The sequence below is a fragment of the Anarrhichthys ocellatus genome, unplaced genomic scaffold, assembly GCF_004355925.1.
Source record: "Anarrhichthys ocellatus isolate YVR2014 unplaced genomic scaffold, GSC_Weel_1.0 scaffold529, whole genome shotgun sequence".
NCBI lineage: Eukaryota > Metazoa > Chordata > Actinopteri > Perciformes > Anarhichadidae > Anarrhichthys > Anarrhichthys ocellatus.
In genome coordinates, this window is record NW_022280503.1 from 1 (window position 1) to 22,404 (window position 22,404).

Here is a 22,404-nt window from a genome sequence, read left to right on the forward strand (position 1 = left end):
ATGAGAGAATGAAGGAGAAAGCTGGTGCATGCGTGCGTGCGTGCGTGTGCGCGCGCGCATCTAAAGCCTGATATATCTTATTCCTCTCAGCTCGTCAAACTAGTAAATTGGAGCCTCTTCAGCGGCGTCTGCCGGATGCCCAGCTATTGTCCAGAGAACATGCAGCATGCACTACATTGGCTGTGTTAATTGTTATGAAGGAATGTGTCTAATCTCCTCATGTCTTCATGCAGTCACTAAAGCGGATCAAGCGGTCGGACCGTCGAGGTGCAGAGTCGGTGACGGAGGAGAAGTTCACAGTTCTGTTTGAATCCCAGTTCAGCGTCGGGGGCAACGAGCTGGTCTTCCATGTCAAAGTAATCAGAAAGGACATTTGACCTTTTTTTTTTTTTTACATCTAAACTGGCTATCTTGCTCCGTTATTGAATGGTCAGCTGTACTCCTTGGCCATCGGCTACTGATTTCATCTCCACTGTCTCGATCTCCTTTGGAAGACTTAAGATACTTAAATGAAATTTCTATGATGCATTACATTAGCCGTGTATTAATAAATGATCCGTCACTGTCCCTCGTCTGTGACCCGCAGACCTTATCGCTGCCTGTGGTAGTGATCGTCCACGGCAGTCAGGACAACAACGCCACAGCCACTGTCCTGTGGGACAACGCCTTTGCTGAGCCGGTGAGTTGGCTGCTCATGGATGTTTCCCATGAAGACCTTTTTATACCTTCCCATGTCAGGTGGTGACTGCAGCAAGTAATGGTTCCCCCTAATCTTGAAAAAGTGCTGATGAAGGTCTTGAAATGCCACATATCTGGATTTTGACTTTTTGTTTTCCTTAACTCTATACTGAACATATATACTGAACATATTATTATACATTGTTACTCTGAATGGACAGCTTGTTGTGTTTTTGTTAAATCGTGTCTGTTACAATTCAGAGTAATCTCCCCATATCTTTTAAAACATCAGTCAGTGGTGTATGTGGTGAGAGACGGCTGAACAAATATACTAAATCTATAGTCAGGATCTGAGCCTCCCTGCTTTTCTCCCTCCGTTGTGGCTCAAGGGTAGAGCAGGGTAGTCCTTCAATCACAGGATCGGCGGTTCAATCCCTGGCTCCACTAGTCCATGTCGATGTGCCCTTGGGCAAGACACTTAACCCCATATTTGTCCCGCAGGCTGTGCTGCCAGTGTATGAATGATTATTTAGAGTTCTGATGGCACCTTGCATGGCCCCTGTCATCAGTGTATGAATGGGTGAATGATGACATGTAGTGTTAAAGCTTTGAGTGGTCGGAAGAATAGAAAAGCTCTATACAAGTACAGTACATCTATCGTTTACCATCCTCAGGGCAGGGTGCCGTTCACCGTGCCAGACAAGGTGCTGTGGCCCCAGCTGTGCGACACCCTTGATATGAAGTACAAGGCAGAGATGCACAGCGGGCGTGGCCTGTCGGAGGACAACATGGTCTTCCTGGCACAGAAAGCTTTCACAAGCAGCAGCAACAACCCCGAGGACTCCCGCAGCATGACCATATCCTGGGCCCAGTTCAACCGGGTGAGGCCAGCTCTTCTCCACAGCTCAACAACTGCATGTCAAATTTTGACACATTTGGAATGTAAGGAACTGTGCTTTCACTACAGAGCCTGTCCTCCCATTGCACATTCCAAATAATCTGACGCACACGCTAGGGGTGGCAGATATGACCTAAAATTATATCACTGTATTTTTAAAAAAAAGATTTCGGGGATGTCATTATATTACGGTATTACAACATTAAAGGGATACTCTACTCAAAACATGATTCTACAAATGTTCACTTTATTGGCAATGCATATCTTATATGCATATCTTAAAAAATAATATGTGTTCCTCCATGTTACTCTAATTAAGAATAAAAATGTGATTTAGATCTACATGTGCTTTTGGAGGAGTAGTAGATGTAATGTGATTCATCAGAGTTGTGAGTGAACAGTGTTGCTGATAAAGACTATAAAGCTCAGCAATAAAGACTATTCATATTACCTTTCCTATACCTTTTACTACAGCCCAACTGTGATTTACATTACACTTAAAAGAATTAACATCTTTGCAGAAAGCTGAAGAACTAGTACTGTACAAAAGACACATGGACCATCTGCAGGGCGAGTGTGTAACCTTTCAGCAAAAAATACAGTGAAAATGATCTCATGAGGGCTGACAGTAGCAGGCAGGCTGTGTGAACACATGTGTAGGAGCTGCAGCACTTCAGTGACACACACACACACACACACACACAGTAAAAGCAACCAGAGTGGCATGGCTTCTTGTGTGCATGTAAACATTCTGATGGAGAACGTTTATTTTACAGGAGAGCTTACCGGGACGAAACTTCACCTTCTGGCAGTGGTTTGATGGAGTTGTGGAGCTCATGAAGAAACATCTCAAGCCTCACTGGAATGATGGGTAATGACTCATGCTGACTTTGTTTTTGCAAGAAACTGTTGACATCTAACTTTAAGAAAATTGACTTGGTGGTGCCTACATGACCCACAATGTAACGGGACCACTGGTGGTAGTTTTGGGTGTGCTATGTAGCCTGCAGCCTCTCTCCTCCAGCAGAGAGGAGGAGCTACAGGTCCAGTAAGCTCACCTCTTTCTTACGCCACACCTTTTCCATTTTCTTTATTTAATGTTTTATTGACACTCGGCATCAAACACATTTCCATAAAATTTGTTTCAAATATTGTATGCATACATCATCCCTTTGTTTGTCTGAAATGCCCCATTTCAAGATTTGTGACTAAAACTATGTGTGATGAGGGAGTGATCTTTTCTTTACCATATAATCATAGATTTGCAAAGGCAAATTTTGTCCAATGCGGTGTTACAAAGCCCAGTTTTCCCAGCGTGACACAAACATAATTCCAATTTATGATAATCCTATGCTGTTATCTTCTCTTTTGTAAATCCTAATGTGCATTTATGCATTTGGGCTCTCCGGTGACACAATGTACACTGAACATAAATACTTTTTGTTTTTGCTCCCATATTTTACAAGTTCAAAATAAAAGATTGAAGACCTTCTCTATGTTCACAAATGGCTTCTTGTTCTATCAGTACGACTAATACTTCCTTCAACTTTGAAGAATGGGCTCTCAACATAAAAAGCACAACTTTGTGTGAGTTTGTGTGTGAATGTGTGTGTTTCTAGGGCCATCCTGGGCTTCGTTAACAAGCAGCAAGCACAGGACATGCTGCTGTCCAAACCCAACGGCACCTTCCTGCTGAGATTCAGCGACTCTGAGATCGGAGGCATCACCATCGCCTGGGTGGCCGAGAACCCCAACAAAGCAGGTAGCAAACTGCTGGGCTGTTAAGGCCCTCTGACATGGAGTGTCGTTCTAGTTAATGAATCCTTTAGTAATATAACAGAGAACTGATTTTTGCTCTGTTGAAAAGTATTTAAAACATTTTTTTTTGTTCTAAGTCGGCCCTTAATACCCTCTGTGTGCTTCTATGTTCACACATGATAAAGGTTGTATATGTTCATGTCTGCAGCAGTATCACGTTAACCCTCGGTCTTTGGCTAGGTGAACGGCTGGTCTGGAATCTGTTGCCTTATACAACCAAGGACTTCTCCATTCGTTCCCTGGCGGACCGCATCAGTGACCTGAACCACCTTCTGTTTCTCTACCCTGACCGGCCAAAAGACGAGGTCTTCGCCAAGTACTACACCCCCCCGCTCTGTAAGTATCAGCAACACATCACTGCTTTGAGCCAAATACATCTGCAAATAAGATCAATGACATGAAGAATGCTTTTTTTGACATTAAAGGTGGAATGTGTAATGTGTAAGTAGGGGGCAGCTTTTCACCTCTACTACTCGGTCCAAACAATCCATTTACAGTCATCAGTAATGAAAACAGAGAGCTACTAACTAACAGCAGGGCGAGGATATGCAACATTCAGCGGAGATGCTGCTCTCTTATAATCTTTGGCCTGTAGTTTACATTCGCCATCTGTGTGTTTCCATTGACACGAACCAGATGCCTGTACTATGAAACAGGATTTGGGGTTAGCGAGGTAACGTCAGGGGTAGATCGCCATGGTAACGCTGTTGCGGAACACCTAATCTGCTGCGGTGAAGGTTATGCTCGAGATGAGAGATTAACTCTCATAAAAGCAGCGCCTGCTGACCAATCAAAGCTCGGTTTATGGATCGATAGAAAATATTAGACAAATGCAAAGAATTTAAAGTCATAACCCAGAGTACGAATAACACGGTTTGAACTGACCAATGCAGAGAGGACAGCTGGCAACAAATCACTGAATGTCTTTAAATGAACAGACTTCTAATATCTTGCTTTATCTAAAGCAAGATAGATCTGACAATATTTGAGCCTTTTCTTTCAGCTGCAGCCACGGTGGTGTGAAACAGAACTCTGTATATATTCTCCTGTCACATAGTCACTGAAGTGTGTCCACTTCTTAAACCGCGTGTTGCAGTGCGACGTGTCACAGTCGTGTCCCACAATCACAGACTGGACGTAGTGTCTTGCATTAGTTTTCTCTGGTTACAAGTTATGGAATGAAACTTCTTACGCAAATTATATTTTCATATTTATTTTTTATTTGCCCCCAAGCCCGTTTCACTCAGCCGGGGTTACAGCTGAAAGAACAAGGCTAAAATATTGTCACACACGCCACAAGAATACATCCAAGCAACAAGTGAATTTACCAGAATACACACATTTATAGTCCGATCTATCTCACTGATATTATAAATTCGCACAGTCAGCGATTTCTTTTCAGCTGTCCTTCCTGCATTTGTCAGTTTAAACGAGAGTGGGCGTCGTTTTCTCCTTTCTGCAACTTTGGCTTTAATCCAATAAACAAACTAACTGTATTATTGAAAAGCCCGCGGGACAGCTCTACTTCTTGGTCCTCTCATGATGGACCGAGGACAGACTGGACACTGCAGTGACTGACTATCGTCTCTCCAGGTTCAAGTGGTATTACAAGACAGGACGGGCTGGGGCTAGCTGGTTAGCATGCTAATTACAGTAGATATCTGCAACACAACACATAGAGATGTGTTGACACAACATGCACACTGTAACCTTCACATTGTGTTCTGATCTTACACATTGCACCTTTAACTTATTTTCATATCATGTTTAACTGGTGTCTCAGCAGGCGTTAGAAGCGTACGCTGGTGGAGTGAGCTCAGTACATGGATGGCACTGTAAAGTTGAAATTATGCAACAACAATGTCGTTTTTAAGACAGTGTCTCTCTCTTGCAGCAAAAGCAGTGGACGGATATGTAAAACCGCAGATCAAACAAGTTGTGCCAGAGTAAGTTTTTATTTATTTTATTTTCCTCTTGTCCATCAAAAGGACGGAACTGAACAAGTAGAAAGTTCCTAAAGTTTAATGAGAATTTGGTATTTCAATCCCAAAAAGTCGATGCAGCACACCTCCATCTCAGTCAATGAGGGCAGAGCATTCAGAAAGTTGTCACCTCCCTTCCCCTTTTCACATTCTGTCATGTTGCAGCTTTATGCTCAAATACCTTCAACTCATCTATTGGCAATGTTTGCCATGCTGTTAAGCCGGGAACGACCCCCAGAAGCCGGGGGTCTTATCAAGGTTGAGGGAAAGCTGCACAGAGCAAAGTACTGAGATGTCCTGCATGAAAACCTGGTCCTGAACTGGCCGAAGGTTCACCTTACTACAGAACAATGACCCAAAGCACACAGGAAAGGCTCGGGGAGAAATCTGTGAATGTCCTTGAGGACAGACCTTAAAATGGATGTCCACTGAGGATCTGCAGAGAAGTATGGCAGAAACCCCCAAATCCAGATGTGCAAGGCTATAATCGCTGCCAAGGGTGCTTCAACTAAGTACTGAGTTCAGGGTCTGAATACTAATGTCAATGTGAATTTTTCTTTTCCTTTTTAATGCATGTGCAAAAACGTACTCTACTGGCTTTGTCATGAGGAATTAAGTGTAGGTTGATGAGAGGAAAAACTTATTGAAATCATTTAGCACGAGGCTGAATGACAAAAAGTGAAGCGGTCTGAATAGTTCCTGAATGCACCGTATACATGCCGTTTTAATTGTGTTGCAACTGCACAATGTGCAGTTTTAATGAGTTCCTATATTGTTAGACCATAAAAGCATGGAGGCAACTAACAGCAGCTGATATTGATGCTATGAGATCAAGACGAGACCAACAACACAGTTAACACTGGCTACTAATTTGGGATTTTCACTTTCCTGAAGCTTTGAATTTAGTTTAAAAAGAAATGTAGTCGGCCCAATACAAATTTTTGAGCGACGCCTGCCAGCCAAAGTGGTCAGTCAGTAGGGCTGGTGCAGACGTTTTAGTTGCTGTAATAACGTGTGGACATGTCTCTGGTAGATTCACCACCCCCAACCCTGAACCCAGAGGAGGAACTCCTACGTTCATGGACCAAACAGCTTCTCCCTCTGTGAGCCTCCCCAACAACTTTGGTGTCTACCCTTCTATGTGAGCACTCTCTTTGACATCCGTTCACTCCAGAGGAGACCCTGCACACGCTACACTCAAGGGGGTCTCTTTTACTTCATTAAGAATACTTTTGATACTTACATTTTGATTATAGTATTGATGTACTTTTGCTTATTTGTTGTGTTATAGTATTGCTGCTGCTACTTAAAGTGGCTATAACATGTATATCTTTTTTGATAATGCATGTATAAATGACAATGTGACGATCAGCTGCAGCTCCTCTTGACTTTACGGAGCTTCACAATGAGCTTCAGCTTGTTGTTCAGCTGTCGGGTCTGAAACGGTTCACTCTCACCGCTCTCACAGCGTTGTTTGGTTTTCAGAGACAAAGCTGTAAAAACTCTGTACTCTACCCGCTCAGCAGCAAGCAGCAGACAGACACAGATGGAGACCAGCTGGGGGAGTTGGTAGAGACCAAAACTTACATTCATCATGTGAACAAAAACACTGCTCTTGATAGATGATAATGTTGCTCCGTAACTGTCTGTAAACAAGTACACCATCCATTATCTGAACTCACAGAGATCCGATAATATGACAGATGTTGGTTTGAGGTAGTAGTTTCTGGTTTATATGTTTTGTTTTGTTATTTTGAATGTACTGTGACAGATTATATACAATACTGTATGTGCTAGCTGATATATATTTTCCTTCATGAAAGTGTGGCCCCTGTCTCTGCTGTTGTCCCGTCAGGAGTGACACCATTCTGGATCCAGATGGAGACTTCGACCTGGAGGACACGATGGACGTGGCCCGCCATGTGGAGGAGCTGCTCCGCAGGCCTATGGCCAACCAGTGGAGCAGTCAGCAGTCCTGAACCTGCCCAACACCTTCAGGTCTCCTCCATCTTATCTTAACATCTTAACAGAAACACCCACAAACTGCAACTTAAATGCTGAAAAATGTAATCTCTTCTCTACTAATGGAAGTCATTTTTATTAGTATCTAGTAAATCCAGAAAATTCTTTAAGTCTTAACGTAAGACTATGTAGCTTTTGTTAGCCTCTGTGGTATTCAGAGGATGATGGCAAGTTCAATGTGCCTTCATTTCCCAAGATTCTCTGGAGTCGGTCGTCTTAAAGACGTCCTCATTAGAGGAGCTGTGTGTGGTACAGTGGAGCTGTTGCTCTGTCATTAGCTTAGCGGTGACTTCAACCTTAAGACAGGACTAAACCTGTGTTGTTGTTTGGTCTAAACCCAGCTGCTGTGTCCTATGGAGGCTTAACTTAGACCTGCTGTAGGCCAGGTTTAACGTAAATTTACCTTAAAGGTATCCTGTGCAGTTTTTGACCACCAGTAGCACTCATGTTTTAATGAATGGGTCCCCATTAAGGGCAACACAATGCAAAGATCTGTTAATGTTGTAGCGCTTTCAAACTGATCTTAGAAACGCACTAATGCGCCGGCTAAGGCATGCCAGCAACTAAACATGGATGTAAACAATGCAGGTTTGTAAAACATCTGCACGTTTTATGAGGAAATTCATTCAACACATTAGTTGGGTCTCAAGTATGCACACACCAATTTCTTTAATTCCCCTTTTCTGAGAATAATGAGCATCCAGCAGTGTTCTGCTGAGTTTCTTAATCATCCTCGTATCGACACAGCAGTCGGGTTCAGCTGAGCACAAAGCTGTGTTTTAAACACTCTGCAAGTTCTGGTTCAGCTGAACCCGTGCTAACAGCTAAGCTAGTCAGAGGCTCGGTGACGCAGCAGCTTTGAGTAAAACCACCAGGATGTTTTCTGTAGCATGCTAATACATAGCATACATTAGCTACAAGTCACACTAGACCAGACAAACTATTGTGTGTTGAGCTGAACAAGGCTGAAGGTATCCCACATGAACTCAACCTCTCGTAAGAGAATGATTTGTTTTATTCTTTCAGAGGTTACATAGTCTGGTTTCAAGTACTGAAAATGGAATTCTAAATCTGCTACCGCTATTGTTTGGTTCTTTTTGTATATTTCATAATATTTTATATTGCTGCCATTCTCTGATGTTCTGGATCTACAGTGCCTTAAAGCAACATGTTCCAATGGTCACAGACATGGATATCTTCTATAGATGCCATCATTTGGTCTCATGAAGTCAATGAGTGCTTATTGATTTTCACACTTTCACAAGTCTGATTTTGTTTTGTTTTTTATTGTCAGATATAATTTTTAAACCAAATGTTGGTTTATTATGATCATTTGAACTGATACTGTCATTGTTTTTTACTTTACTAAATATCCTAATATCCATTAGAACATGAAATGCATCCTTGTGGTTTACCAGTAAAATCTAATTTTACAGTTTGAAAATAAGTAAATATTGTCACATAAAATCTGGGGGTGGCAACGATGGACAAACCAGCAAGAGTGCGCTAGATTTAAACTGAGAGCCAGCCCAGTGTTGCCAACTGTTTCCCAATGAAAGCAGCTAGCAGCACTGGCTGTAAAGTCACTAAATCTCTCAAGTCATCAACACTGACAGCCGTCCCTTCAGGCCATAATGATCATTATGAACGTAAACGAGGAACACGGCTACTGTTGGTGCTCACAGCTGGTAAGCTAAGAGCAATGAGTGAACGCAGGTAGACAGACAGACAGCAACCCAGCCAATCATTACATTCGGGACGAATAAAGAAGTTCAGAACTATCCCATACATATTAATAAACATTAATGCATCGTAGAGTTTATCCATTTGTTTATGAAACTGCTCACTCATTGTAACAATCTGTTGTCTACTTATTCCACCTCCATCAGGATGAGTTGTTGGCCTCGCGTCAGTGCAGTTGTCCTTTTGAAGTGTGTTTTAGAGCCATGTTTCTGAACCCAGTAGTGGTGTTTAAAGGACTGCACTCTCTCCGTGAGTTATTAATCATGATGTAACCCAATGAGTTGAAGTGGCCGCCATGTTGTTTCAATCCACTAATGCACTGAATTAGCTGCCTGACACATTTCTGTCTTAACCCATCAGAGCTTGACACTTCACCGAGAGCCGAAAGGTAAACTGAATCATTTTCAACAACAGGCTGATAGAATATTTGAATCCAGTCCTGAGCAGCTGAACCCAGACCCAGTGGGTGACAAACTGATGTGCATGAGTGATGCACTGAATCAACTCCAACATCTGATATTGCTTTCTGGAGGTCGGACTGTGACAGTTGCCGTGACATGTTGATGGAGGATCTTAAACATGGGCCATGTACTAATATATGTTGTCAAATGGAACCTTAAAGTTACTGTGAGGAACTTTTAACTGGTTATGAAACTGTCTCAATTTGATACTGATGCCTCTAAATCAGTGATTCTCAACTGGTGGGGAGTGACGCAAAAGTGGGTCGCGGACTCATTTTCAGTGGGTGGCGGGCCTTTGCCTGGAAAAAAATATATATATTTTGAAGGGGATTTTTATGTAGCAGAGTGCCTTCTATTCACACTCCTTAACAATATTTGGCCTTGCCTTGTAATGAAACTGAAAACTGTACCTCTATCAAATGACACTATAAGTAGGTGAATTGAAGACATGTCGGATGACATCAAACGGACCACAGCTCAAAATATGGCAAGTGGTCATTTTGCATTACAAATGGTCGAATCTACAGACATAACAAACAAAGCAGTTTTACTCATTTACGTGAAACATGTGTGGGACGGGGACTGACAGGAACAATTTCTCTGCACAAGGACAATTTCAGCTCAGGTTCAAACTGCTCCATCTTTACATTAAATACATTTGAGAAGTTGAAAATGTTCCTCGATTTGGGTCGCGGCTTGTCATTAAGGGGTGATGGTGGGTCCTGCAGCCAGACCAGTTGAGAACCACTGTTATAAATGACCTTCATGAGTAAACGAGACCATTAGAGAGAAGATTACAGCTATTCTTGATGCTTGTCGTCGGTGATGCGGTCATGCATGTTCACCAGAACTCCAGTCCACCCAGATCCGGCTTCACTGCAGCCTTTGACCTGCAGTCCCAGAGAGAGGAGGAGAGCAGCAGCGTCTACTCCTCCTCCAGGAGCAGAGCTTCTCATTAAATTAGTCATTTAGCGGATGCTTTCATCCAAAGACTTTCAGATTCTATCACACCGTAGGCACAACTACGGGAGCAATTTTAGGGGTTAAGTGTCTTGCTCAAGGACACATCAACATGCGACTAGTGGAGCCGGAGCCGGGGATCGAACCATCGATCCTCTGATTGAAGGACAGCCCTGCTCTCCACTTACACTTAGCCACGGTTGACCCCTCCACGGTCATTCTCTCTGCTCCTCCGGTCCCCACTGGGAACCGACACCACGCTGCCGGAGACCCAGGCCGTATTGAAGGGCCCGCTGTAGGAAATGGATGCTAGGGAGAACCTGAACCAGGACTGATCGTGGTAGACTCAGACCCCTGCTTCAGTAAAATGAGTGCTCATAAACACTACCACCTTTGTCCACAGGGACCGCCAAAATCAACACAAAAGGGAAGTTCCTCGTAGTAACTTTAAGTTCTTTGTGTGTGCCCAGTCAGTGGATTCGTTTGGGAGAATGCTCATACCTCATACTTTGTAATACTACTTTCAGTCAGAAGTAGTGTTGATCATGTGTTCATCACTGCTGAAAGTGCCTGAGTCTAATCGTTGTGTCAGATCTGGATGAATTTCATCACCAGGCTGAATCCTGCTCTGCGTACAAAGCTTTTTTTCTACATTCTTAGTAATGATCTTCAGTAATTGTTTGGTATCTGTGACGCCTTAGTTTGGAGATACGGAGGTTCTGCAGATCTGTCTGTGCCTTGTGGGTTGTTAAGGGACATTTTAAACCATCGCCATTCACGCTGCACTACTACTGTACCAGCCTCAACCTAGGAATGTCTTCTCCCTTTTAGCAAACACAACTCGCCCGGGATGAAAGTTAACACAGTAAACCTCAAGAAAACTCACTGTGAAATAAATGGTAAAAATCAACCAAATAATACCTGATGACTGGAGTGTAGATGGGAGGCCTTTCTAGCTCTCACCTTTGCCTCTTATGCTTTTTGTTATATCTTTGGTAAATAAAAGCTGAAACACAAACTTGCAAAAGCGAACACGCACTTTGATGCTCACACCAGCAGTAAGCTGGATGTTTATGCTAATTCAGTCTTTGAATCAGCGTGATGTACGTTTGTCTTCAGTGTAATTAACTTTTCTAGCTCACTGCTGCTGTGTGTTGGCTTCTGTGCAGCCTGTGGTCTGTATGGGAGCTTTGTATTTACTTCCACGTGTGCAACATTTTGCTGGAAGTTTGATGTTGGGATTTCGGACTTGAAAATAAAACTTTTTTTTAATGAATTGTATCCCACTGTGGTTTATTTGTTATTGTTTTGTATCGTCCCCCTGTTCCAAGCACTGTACTGTCAAGTGTCGCTTCAGAGTCCGATACAATACTTGTCCAGCTGGAGACCACTTTGCACGTAGGTTTTGCACCTTTTGCATTCTAATTTAGAATCATTTCTTTTTTAGACTATTTCAGAGTTTATTTTAACCTGCGTTCTTGTAATGAGTTGAATGAATGCAGAGCTGAGAGTTCACTCTACTCAATAAGTACAGTTTCTAAACATGATGAGCATATTCAGATTTCTCAGCATTCACTGTTTGAGAAAAAGAGCCTTCTTTTTTATTGTTTGAAGAAAACGTACATGTATGATGGAAATGTGCTGTGTGTCTGTAACACATGCTAAGCTACATCATGGGTTTTCACAGTAGTAATAACTAAACTATGGTGAAGGTTAGTAGTGATTGATATTGATGAGTGGAGAAAGTATTAAGCTCCTTCACTTAAATAAATTAAAGATACCCCATGGCACGTAAAAGTACTGCATTCATATTTTTATGTAGTATCACCAAATATACTATACAAAGTACTTGTTCTGCAGAATGGCACCCTCAGATGTCTATGTATAATACTTAATTTAATGTAATGTGTATATGTAAAGGGAAGAAAAGAACAAGAACTTGAAAATTGTACATTACCACATTAACCATAACATGGATGCTGTAAATACAATATTATATAATAATATAGGTCTGCAACCTTCAGTAAAGATGTACATTTACAGGAAGTAAAGTACAATGTTGAGGTACTCAAACTTTCTTTCTACATTTAACAACTAAAGTCACTAAGATGTTACACAAATAAGATATGATCATCTTATGTAATCTACAAATAAAGATTACATGATCAATAAATCATAACACTGTGTGCTGTTTTCCTTTAGCTGTCGCATGCGATGTCACTTGATGCGAGAGTTGTTTGCTTACGGGGTGTAGCAGTTGTGTACTCTCTTTTGCGCTGTGTTTTGATTCAGGTACACTTGATATCTTTTTGGACTCCAACCAGCGGTTTATTCACTGGACAGCATACAGTAGACACGTCTGGTAACAGACAGAATCATATCAGGTGTCTCACAGCCCACCTCGTGGTAACGAGCTCCGCGAACTGCCAAAGCAAAGAAACGCATGCTTTAGCTAGCTGTTGGTTAGCATGTTACTAATGCTAAATGAAGTTATCAGTGTAAAGCAGCAGACTGGTCACCGAAAGCGGGGCCAACCACTCGAGTCTGCAGGGGCCCAGCAGGGGGCGCTCACAACACACTTGTCTCCGTGGGAAACTAATGATACTACATTGTAAATGATATTTACAGAAATAAAGGAGGAAATAACATGAAGATGATATGGATTAGTAAGAACTTAAATTCACAGTAAAATGAGCAAATAATGACCAGTGATGGCAAGTGGAATTGTTAACTCTGTTACATGAGCAAAACATGTATGCATGTGCCCCATCGAGCTGTTATCACATTTGAAGTGAGGACTAATGGGGGAGTAACACGTAGATATTAGCCTCACAACTACGTCAGCTGTTATCAGAAGAACCTGTTTCTAGTATGTACTCTCTCTGTCCCTTCGCCTGGATTTGCAATTGGAACACAATGAAAGAGTAGCCCTTAAACAAGCTAACATGCTAACCATCTGTCCTCGTTGGTGTTTTGAACTTTGTTTCAGGAGTGATTCAATGATCCACCAAGTCACAAGGTTTTCACCTTGTGCTTTTACATGATCACATGGCATCAAGCCTGTACCTGAAATCAGGCCACTTCTGTAATATTTCTATCACGTGACAGACTGGTCACATGACAAACAGTGGCTTCTCAGAGGAATTTGTTTTATGGGAACTGCCTCCTCTGATTGGCCGTGAGTTATAATCGAGGCTGCACACTCTCTCTGATTGGCCAGCAGAAGCAGCGCTTCCTGGTTCTATGCAAATGAGGAAATAGAGTTGCTTTTAAACCTGCGCTACGGTGGGAAACTCTGGCTTCACTTGACCGGGGGTTCAAAATGTCACCTAGTAGCAGCTGTGCTCCGGTCCTGGTCGTCGTGTTCTGTCTTTTTGTAACTGCCTTTTGTAAATTCCCCTCGTTGGACCACATCAAACCGAAAGCCAGCGACGAGGCGCAGGGCAGAGCGGTGGTGGAGCTGCTGAAGCGCCTGCTCGGGACCAGGTCCACGGAGTTCATCGTGTCGGTCAACAGCAGCCTTTCCAACGACAGCCTGGATGTGTGTGAGCTCAGGTCCACTAAAGACAACAAGATAGTCGCTACGGGCAGCACCGGAGTGGCCGTGGCTTCCGGCATTTACAACTATCTGAAATATTTCTGCAACTGTCATGTTTCCTGGTCCGGTGACCAGCTGGATATGCCTCGTCCTCTGCCAAAGCTCACCGGCGTCCTGCGCATCAACACCCCGCATAGGTCAGTGACCCGCCGTGTATACTGGCTCGTACGTTAATGCACGTTTCCAGGACACCGAGCAGAGCTTATCTCACTGAAATTCAGTGGAAATGTTCGACTTTTCACATTAGCAAAGTTTAGCAATACGACACCCGCTCATGAGTGAGTATGCAAACTACTACACATCAGTTACTAGCAGCCAAATGACTACTTTGTTCATGTCGAAGTTAACAGAAGACCTTCAGAGTAACGGGGTGTGAACACTTAAGTCCTGTACTTAAGTACACGTTTGACGTTACATTACTTTCACGTTGTTATTAGGTACTTCTGAGGACCTTAACTTGGACGAGATATTAAAAATGAATTATTGAATCAAGAAAATGAAAATGCTTCTTATAGAGTAATGCGTCTCTAGTAAACTAATAATGTAGTATAGACTGTCTATCGATTGGTGGATAGATGGATACTTTAATGATTGCAAAACGTTTTGCAGGATTGTTCTCATATGACAGTATTATTGTTCCATTTTGGCAGAGAGAGAGAGGGCTATTGAGCTTTACAAATATAAGCTACATGTGCTATAAATACATAAGGTGCCACACTCTGCGTTCCTCTGATTTCAGTAAATACTCTGTGTGTAAGCTCCGACTGCAAATTCACTGACATCAGCAAAACACCAGCAACCAGCACCTCCTCCTCTCAGTGGCAGTCAGAAGAAGTCACCAGATAGAGGAGCCCTTCCTGTTAAAGTCCCACTTCCTGAATAACCAGCTGCCATGAGAGTCATAGAGGTGCTGTGATAGCTCCTGTTTTAAATTAGAGCAGCTAAGAACACCTGACTTTCCATACTTCCCAGTAAAAAAGAAAACTCACAAAGTGGATTCATCATGAGAACTTGTGATGTCAACCTTTGTGAAAGAGGATACCATTCCATATGTGTTTGAATTGTCTGTACAGTGACCCCAGCCCCCTCCGCTGCAGCGCGGTACAACAGAACCCACGGCTGGGTCACGCATTACCTTTCATTGTTTATTGTGGGCACTATGGACACTTGTGCCACAGCCTAAAGGACCCTTTCCTTTCAATTATCTGTTGTGCATTAGTGCTGCATCAGCTCGCCACAGTTATGTCATGTGCACAATCGTTCGATTGGGAAAGCCACAGCAAGCATGGCACACTTTAGTTTTGCCATGACTATAACTTTTAGCCATTTACCATCTGCAGGAAACTATAGGTTTAGGTTACAACAGTGCTGATGTTATTTGAACTAGACGCCATGTTATGTGACAACAACTTCAATAAGAATTGACAGTTACTAGAATCTCAAGCAATATGCACATCACAAATACACATAAATGTTGGAGTAGGTGTAATGAGTAAACTAGTGACTTCTATTGTGAAACTGGATCTGTCAACTTGGTTTTAACCTTCAGTTCATTTTCTATTGTATTGTCTCGCTGTACATCGACATCATAGTCATTCATAATAGAAAGACGCATTATTGACTTGTTTGCAGCGCTAAACTGTTGGTTTAGGGGGAAATGTACGCTGCAATACCGCTACTGGGCAACATTATAAGCAAGGCTGAGCACTCGTATCCAGTTATTATTGTACATCCACGGTTTAAAGTCAGCACTTTCTGTAAGCCTCGTAGTCATCGTTTGAATTTTAGCTAATGGGGAGCATTTCACTGTCCAAACACTGCGACTCAGCATTGTTCCATTAAGTGCATATGCTTTGTGGTTTGTAGTTTAGTAATGGGTTTAGGATTATTATTATTCCCTTTATTGCATACACTGTTAGGTATTTTATCTCATTTGAACATGTCGTTTTTATAGTACACTATATATTTGTGTGTTTGTATCTAGATTCCGGTATTACCAGAACGTCTGCACTTTTAGCTATTCCTCTGTGTGGTGGGACTGGCCGAGATGGGAGAGAGAGATCGACTGGATGGCACTCAATGGAATCAATCTGCCGCTGGCTTTCACTGGCCAGGAAGCCCTGTGGCAAGAGGTAAGAGCGGAGAGCAGAGACTGAGAGTGATCGTGCTCTTTACAAAATCTACATTACACCACAAGAACGCTGGTAAAGACGGCTCTTAGCATCAGTGTTATGTATGTTCCATCATCTCCTGTTAAGCCTTCTAAAATGATCACGTTTGGCAGGAACGTTTTATATGTTGATTCAGGGGTTAAGCAGCTATATAGTTAAGTTTTGCAGCAAGTTCAGAGATGTGTTATTCTCAGAGAAATAAGCAAAATCAGAAGAAGGGGAAGTGATTCTGAGAGATGTGAGGACAGTCATTAAAGAGGAACTACTCCCATTTTCTAAATCCATCCATGTTATTCCTATGGTCTTAGACAGTCATCGAGTATAAAGTGTGGAGCTGCTCCATAGACTATGAATTGGGAGAGATGTCCTTGAGCACCAGGGGAATGCTCTGACTACATGTTACCTTTTCTGTTTCACAGCTGACAGCACTACAATAGAATTAGAACAGACATTGTGTGGGTCTCCCATTCATTGTACACTTCATACTTGATTTGACTTACTTCTCTGGTTTCTGGCCTTGAGAGAGACTAGCTCATGTTCACATTAAACTTTACTAGGCCATGGAAAAACCATATTGGAATTCTTTATCTTCCCCTTTTTAATACGAGCAGGAAGATAATTTATATCTCAATTTGACCTGTGCAACCTAATGTCTTAGAAGCAGATACATGTTGATTGATATGTGCAGCAGCATGTGGACGGACGTCAATTCATCTACTTGTTGTGTACCTTTCAGGTTTACCAAGCTCTTGGGTTGAACCACACAGAGATTGAAGAGTTCTTCTCGGGCGCGGCATTTCTGGCCTGGAACCGTATGGGAAACCTTTTCAGGTTCGGTGGGCCTCTGCCACAGTCCTGGCATGTGAACCAGCTCTACCTCCAAGTACTGAAACCTCCTTGCTTGTCAATGCAGTGGGAAACCACTATGTGTAGAATCAGGACATTTCTGACTGGCACCACTGAGTGGTAGCATTAAACCCTGAGACTGGAAGCAGCACATAGACTGCACCAGCTGTTACATGGATTGTCTTAGTTTTCAATTTACAGACACTCAGAAAAATGTAAAGGAACTGTAACCACATCGCTTTTCTGCATATAGTGGCTTCAGTTTGGACACTTGGGTTTTCGTTGTCATTCCTATTGTTTATGGTAACTCACTTTGTATAAAGCATCAGTTGAGCTCTTGATACGCAGTGACATAGTGAAAACAAACCCCCAGGTTGGCCAGATCATCTAAACCTCTTTATTTGGTGGTAATATTAAAGGTGAACACAACTGAAATGTTGCGATAACCCTCATTGAACAGAAAAAACAGCGTACACACAACTACACTGATGATCCAAACTGTTAGTTGAAAACATCCGAGTAACTATGAACACCCTGCGGCTTTTGTTTCCAGCCTGTTGCATGTTTCTTGCCCTTTCTGACTAGGAGTAATGGCCAAAATGAGGCCCAGGTTGTCGTTTAACCACAGTTATCCTTTTAAAGGCCTTGTATCTCTTTTAAAGGCCATCTATTATTGTGGATAAAATCATGTGCATGTTTAAAATGTTTGCTGATGAATTTCAGCATGCCAACTGCCTTGGACTGAATCCTCTCACGACTTCTTCTTGTTTTTGCAGTTTAAAATCTTACAGCGCATGAGATCCTTTGGCATGGTTCCTGTGCTGCCAGCCTTCTCTGGCAACATTCCCAAGGGAATCCTCAGGTGACTCAAGCTTGTTTATGTTCCAACATATCAGAATTATATACAGGCTGATACCAATGGTGATATTTAAAGTCCTGGTTCAAGTCCTATCAACCTAAATGTTGATTGAACTTACGCTGTTATTCTCATTGGCCCCTCTCTATAATGAGCTTCTCACCATGTCTTTGAGTTTGGCCATACAGATTTGGTATAAACATTTTTGCCTTCAGACACTTTGTATGAACTAGTTCATTTCATGCATACTCTAGCCTTGAGGAAACATATCTAGGAAGATTAAGTTGGGCATTTCTCTTCAACTTAGGTTGCTTCCAGAGTCTGTACGTTCTGTTTACTCCACTTCTGTGTCCCACTTCCTGATTCTTTTGAGAGAGCCCGTCTGTGAGGATATGGCTAGGGAATATTTTGGTCAAAAGCTTTGGGTCTCTGAAGTGTTTCTTGTATTTCAGGCTGTATCCAGAAGCCAATGTAACCAGATTGAGGCCCTGGGCTCAATTCAACTGCAGCTACTCGTGCTCCTACATCTTAGACCCTCGCGACCCACTTTTCCTCCGGATCGGTTCCCTTTATCTGTCTCAGGTGGTCAAGCAGTTTGGTACAGATCACATCTACAACACTGACACCTTCAATGAGATGAGTCCACCCTCCTCTGACCCCACCTACCTGTCTGCAGTCAGTCGCTCTGTCTTTGCCTCAATGACTGCAGGTGAGTGTCTGAGTGACTAATATCCAGTTCACGTTGCAAGTTTTAAATCCAATAGTGGTCGTAGTGCTGGTATTTTGGGTAACAAGTACAATAATTGCCCTAGTTTGATGACCCATGTGTGACCCCCCCCCCCTCGCGCACACTGCTGGTTTCCAGCCATGTTCGAGAACTGTGCCCTTCTTGTCCCTCATCCAAATCTCCATTTTTTTTTTTTCTCCCCAGTTGATCCTCAGGCAATTTGGCTGATGCAAGGCTGGCTGTTCTTCAGTGACGCAGCGTTCTGGAAGCCGGCTCAGATTCAGGCCCTGCTACACGGAGTGCCCCTCGGAAGGATGATCGTGCTGGACCTGTTTGCAGAGACCGAGCCAATTTTCTCTTACACCAAGTCTTTCTACGGACAGCCCTTCATCTGGTGCATGCTGCAAAACTTTGGGGGCAACAGTGGATTCTTTGGCACAGTGGAGAGCATCAATTCAGGGCCCTTCAAAGCCTTACACTTCCCAAACTCCACTCTGGTGGGCATAGGCATGACGCCGGAGGGCATCGAGCAGAATCCTGTGATGTTCGAATTGATGAGTGAGCTGGCGTGGCGCAAGGAGCCCGTCAACTTGTCCAAGTGGGTGTCGCTGTATGCAATACGCCGCTACGGCAGCACACAGGAGAACCTGACCGCCGCATGGAGGCTCCTATTCGCCAGCGTCTACAACTGCACTGTGCCACATTACCGAAACCACAACCATAGCCCACTGGTGCACCGGCCCTCTTTTCGCATGAATTCTGGTGTCTGGTATCACCCATCTGATTTGTACAAAGCCTGGAAACTGATTATGGAGGCAGCTCCATCTCTCATGTCCAAGGAGACTTTCCGGTACGACCTTGTGGATGTGACTCGGCAGGTCCTACAAGTCCTGACGACTTCCTTTTACCAGGATATCGTAGAGGCCTTCCAGAAACAAAAGCTGCCAGAGCTGCTGATTGCAGGCGGGGTGCTGGTCAATGATCTCTTGCCTGAACTTAATCGTTTGCTGAGCAGCGACCGCAACTTCCTGTTGGGGACATGGCTGGAGCGGGCCCGATCCTTAGCCCTAGATGAGAAGGAGGCGCAGCTCTACGACATGAACGCCAGAAACCAGCTGACCCTATGGGGTCCCAGTGGTGAGATTCTGGACTACGCCAGCAAAGAGTGGGGAGGTCTTATGGAGGACTACTACGCCCAGCGATGGGGCCTTTTCGTTCACACCCTGGTAGAGTGTCTGGACAGCGGACGACCATTCAAGCAGGACGCCTTCAACCAGGAGGTTTTCCAGGTAGAAAAGGGATTCATTTACAACGGCCGCACGTACCCAGCCAAGCCTCAGGGAGACACGTACGAGATCGCCCGCAGGATCTTCCTCAAGTACTACCCACAGGCCTTGAAGACACTATAGTGAGCAGAGACACCATTTTGGAGAAAAAAACCTCAAGTCGCAGCAAGAAGAATGTCGTCCTCCTCCACCTCCAGTTTTCCATGGCTGTCCCAAAACGTTTTGATGTAGAAAATCTAACAGCCTGAATTTTGCAGGAACAATCTGTTTTGCACATGCAGTAAAATCAGTCTTGGATAGTTGTGCATGTTGCAGGAGAAAAAATGATTTTCACTTAACATTCACACTGATTAAATTTCCAATCCAATGGAATTCATATGTGAGTGTCTTGGTACTGTTTTTGATTCCACTGCTCTGAAAACAAAAGCGTTTTTGGAAATGCGCATATTACCTTTTCCAGAGTTAGATGAAGAGATGGATTTGAATCTCATGCCTGTGTGATAAGTATGGAGCTGGAGTCTGGATTTGATTAGCCTAGCTTAGCATAAAGACTGCAAGGGGGGGACTGTTAGCCCGGCTCTGTCCAAAGTAAGAACAAGACCAAAGCTGCGTTTTTTCACAGTGTATATTGTTTGTTTAACCTTTTCACCATGAGAATTGTAAAAATGACATTTTGTGCTTTTAAGTAAGGTGGTGGAACTATTTCTTGACAAATAACAGTTTATCCATCCGCACTGCTGTGATGTGTCTCTTCTATAGCCGGGTTGCCAGATAACAGACAAACATGGCAAACAAGACTTCAGAAAGCTGCTCACAGTCGCTGTGTTAGGCGGTTGTTTACAGAAGTTAGGCTAACCATATCCTGACTCCAGCCCTGTGCTTAGACCTTTAAAATGACCATTTGTATATCACAGTGGCGGGCCGTGCATTTTATACCTGGGCCTTCACTGCTGTCCTGCAGCTGAAATACCACCTTATAACCACATGATGGTGCCACAGCTATTATTCATTTTTAAGGCTGTAACTATGTACATCTTCGCATTAAACCGTTCGGTAGGAGTCGTTTGAATAATGCTAGAACATTTAGAAAATGCGAAAGCCTAAATTCAGGAAAATATAATGTTCTCAGCTGGTCTGGCTGTGGGATCCACCATCACTCCTTAATCACAAGCCGCGACCCAAAGAGATTAACATAGGATTTTACTTTCACAACTTGAACGTTGAACGTACTGCTCTGCAAAGTCTTTCCTCGGCTCAGTCCCCTGTGTCATGGTGTGTGGTACATCTCACTCGGGTCAGAATGCCCATATTGATTGGCTGAGCTGCATCACGTGATGTGATTCACTACCCGACAGCTTCTGCTTCTGCCACAAACAACTTTCTTCATTTATTAGAAATATTTGTCTTTTCATGATCTGAACTTTTATTATGGAAACAATTAAAGTCAGAGGGAACTGGAGAGACGAAACACTTATTTATTTATATGTGTATGTGTATATACAGTGGGTACGGAAAGTATTCAGACCCCTTTAAATTTTTCACTCTTTGTTTCATTGCAGCCATTTGCTAAAATCAAAAAAGTTCATTTTATTTCTCATTAATGTACACTCGGCACCCCATCTTGACAGAAAAAAACAAATGTAGAAATTTTTGCAAATTTATTAAAAAAGAAAAACTGAAATATCACATGGTCATAAGTATTCAGACCCTTTGCTGTGACACTCATATTTAACTCACATGCTGTCCATTTCTTCTGATCCTCCTTGAGATGGTTCTACTCCTTCATTGGAGTCCAGCTGTGTTTAATTAAACTGATTGGACTTGATTAGGAAAAGCACACACCTGTCTATATAAGACCTTACAGCTCACAGTGCATTTCAGAGCAAATGAGAATCATGAGGTCGAAGGAACTGCCCAAGGAGCTCAGAGACAGAATTGTGGCAAGGCACAGATCTGGCCAAGGTTACAAAAGAATTTCTGCAGCACCCAAGGTTCCTAAGAGCACAGTGGCCTCCATAATCCTTAAATGGAAGAAGTTTGGGACGACCAGAACTCTTCCTAGACCTGGCCGTCCAGCCAAACTGAGCAATCGTGGAAGAAGAGCCTTGGTGAGAGAGGTAAAGAAGAACCCAAAGATCACTGTGGCTGAGCTCCAGAGATGCAGTAGGGAGATGGGAGAAAGTTCCACAAAGTCAACTATCACTGCAGCCCTCCACCAGTCGGGGCTTTATGGCAGAGTGGCCCGACGGAAGCCTCTCCTCAGTGCAAGACATATGAAAGCCCGCATAGCCCGCACAGACTATGAGAAATAAGATTCCCTGGTCTGATGAGACCAAGATTGAACTTTTTGGCATTGAT

At 43.1% G+C, this 22,404-nt stretch overlaps 2 protein-coding genes across 3 annotated transcripts; both read left to right on the forward strand.

Annotated features, from left to right (window-relative positions):
- Positions 1-37: 37 nt before the first annotated feature.
- LOC116401561 (signal transducer and activator of transcription 5B-like) lies at positions 38-9,488 on the forward strand. 2 transcript variants are annotated; one of them, XM_031880022.1, is made up of 9 exons: positions 38-356; positions 587-679; positions 1,353-1,559; positions 2,353-2,447; positions 3,196-3,338; positions 3,575-3,730; positions 5,289-5,340; positions 6,410-6,479; positions 7,232-7,318. In XM_031880022.1, exons 1-9 carry the CDS (start codon positions 228-230, stop codon positions 7,235-7,237), a joined length of 951 nt encoding a protein of 316 aa, XP_031735882.1. In that variant the 5' UTR covers positions 38-227; the 3' UTR covers positions 7,238-7,318. The 2 variants fall into 2 exon arrangements, with proteins under 2 accessions (XP_031735882.1, XP_031735881.1); XM_031880021.1 differs by having other exon boundaries at positions 39-356; positions 6,410-6,517; positions 7,232-9,488.
- Positions 9,489-13,600: 4,112 nt separating this feature from the next.
- On the forward strand, positions 13,601-20,422 carry LOC116401562 (alpha-N-acetylglucosaminidase-like). Its single transcript, XM_031880023.1, has 6 exons — positions 13,601-14,297; positions 16,145-16,292; positions 17,068-17,214; positions 17,954-18,039; positions 18,486-18,742; positions 18,965-20,422. Exons 1-6 carry the CDS (start codon positions 13,885-13,887, stop codon positions 20,167-20,169), a joined length of 2,256 nt encoding a protein of 751 aa, XP_031735883.1. The 5' UTR covers positions 13,601-13,884; the 3' UTR covers positions 20,170-20,422.
- Positions 20,423-22,404: the final 1,982 nt, after the last annotated feature.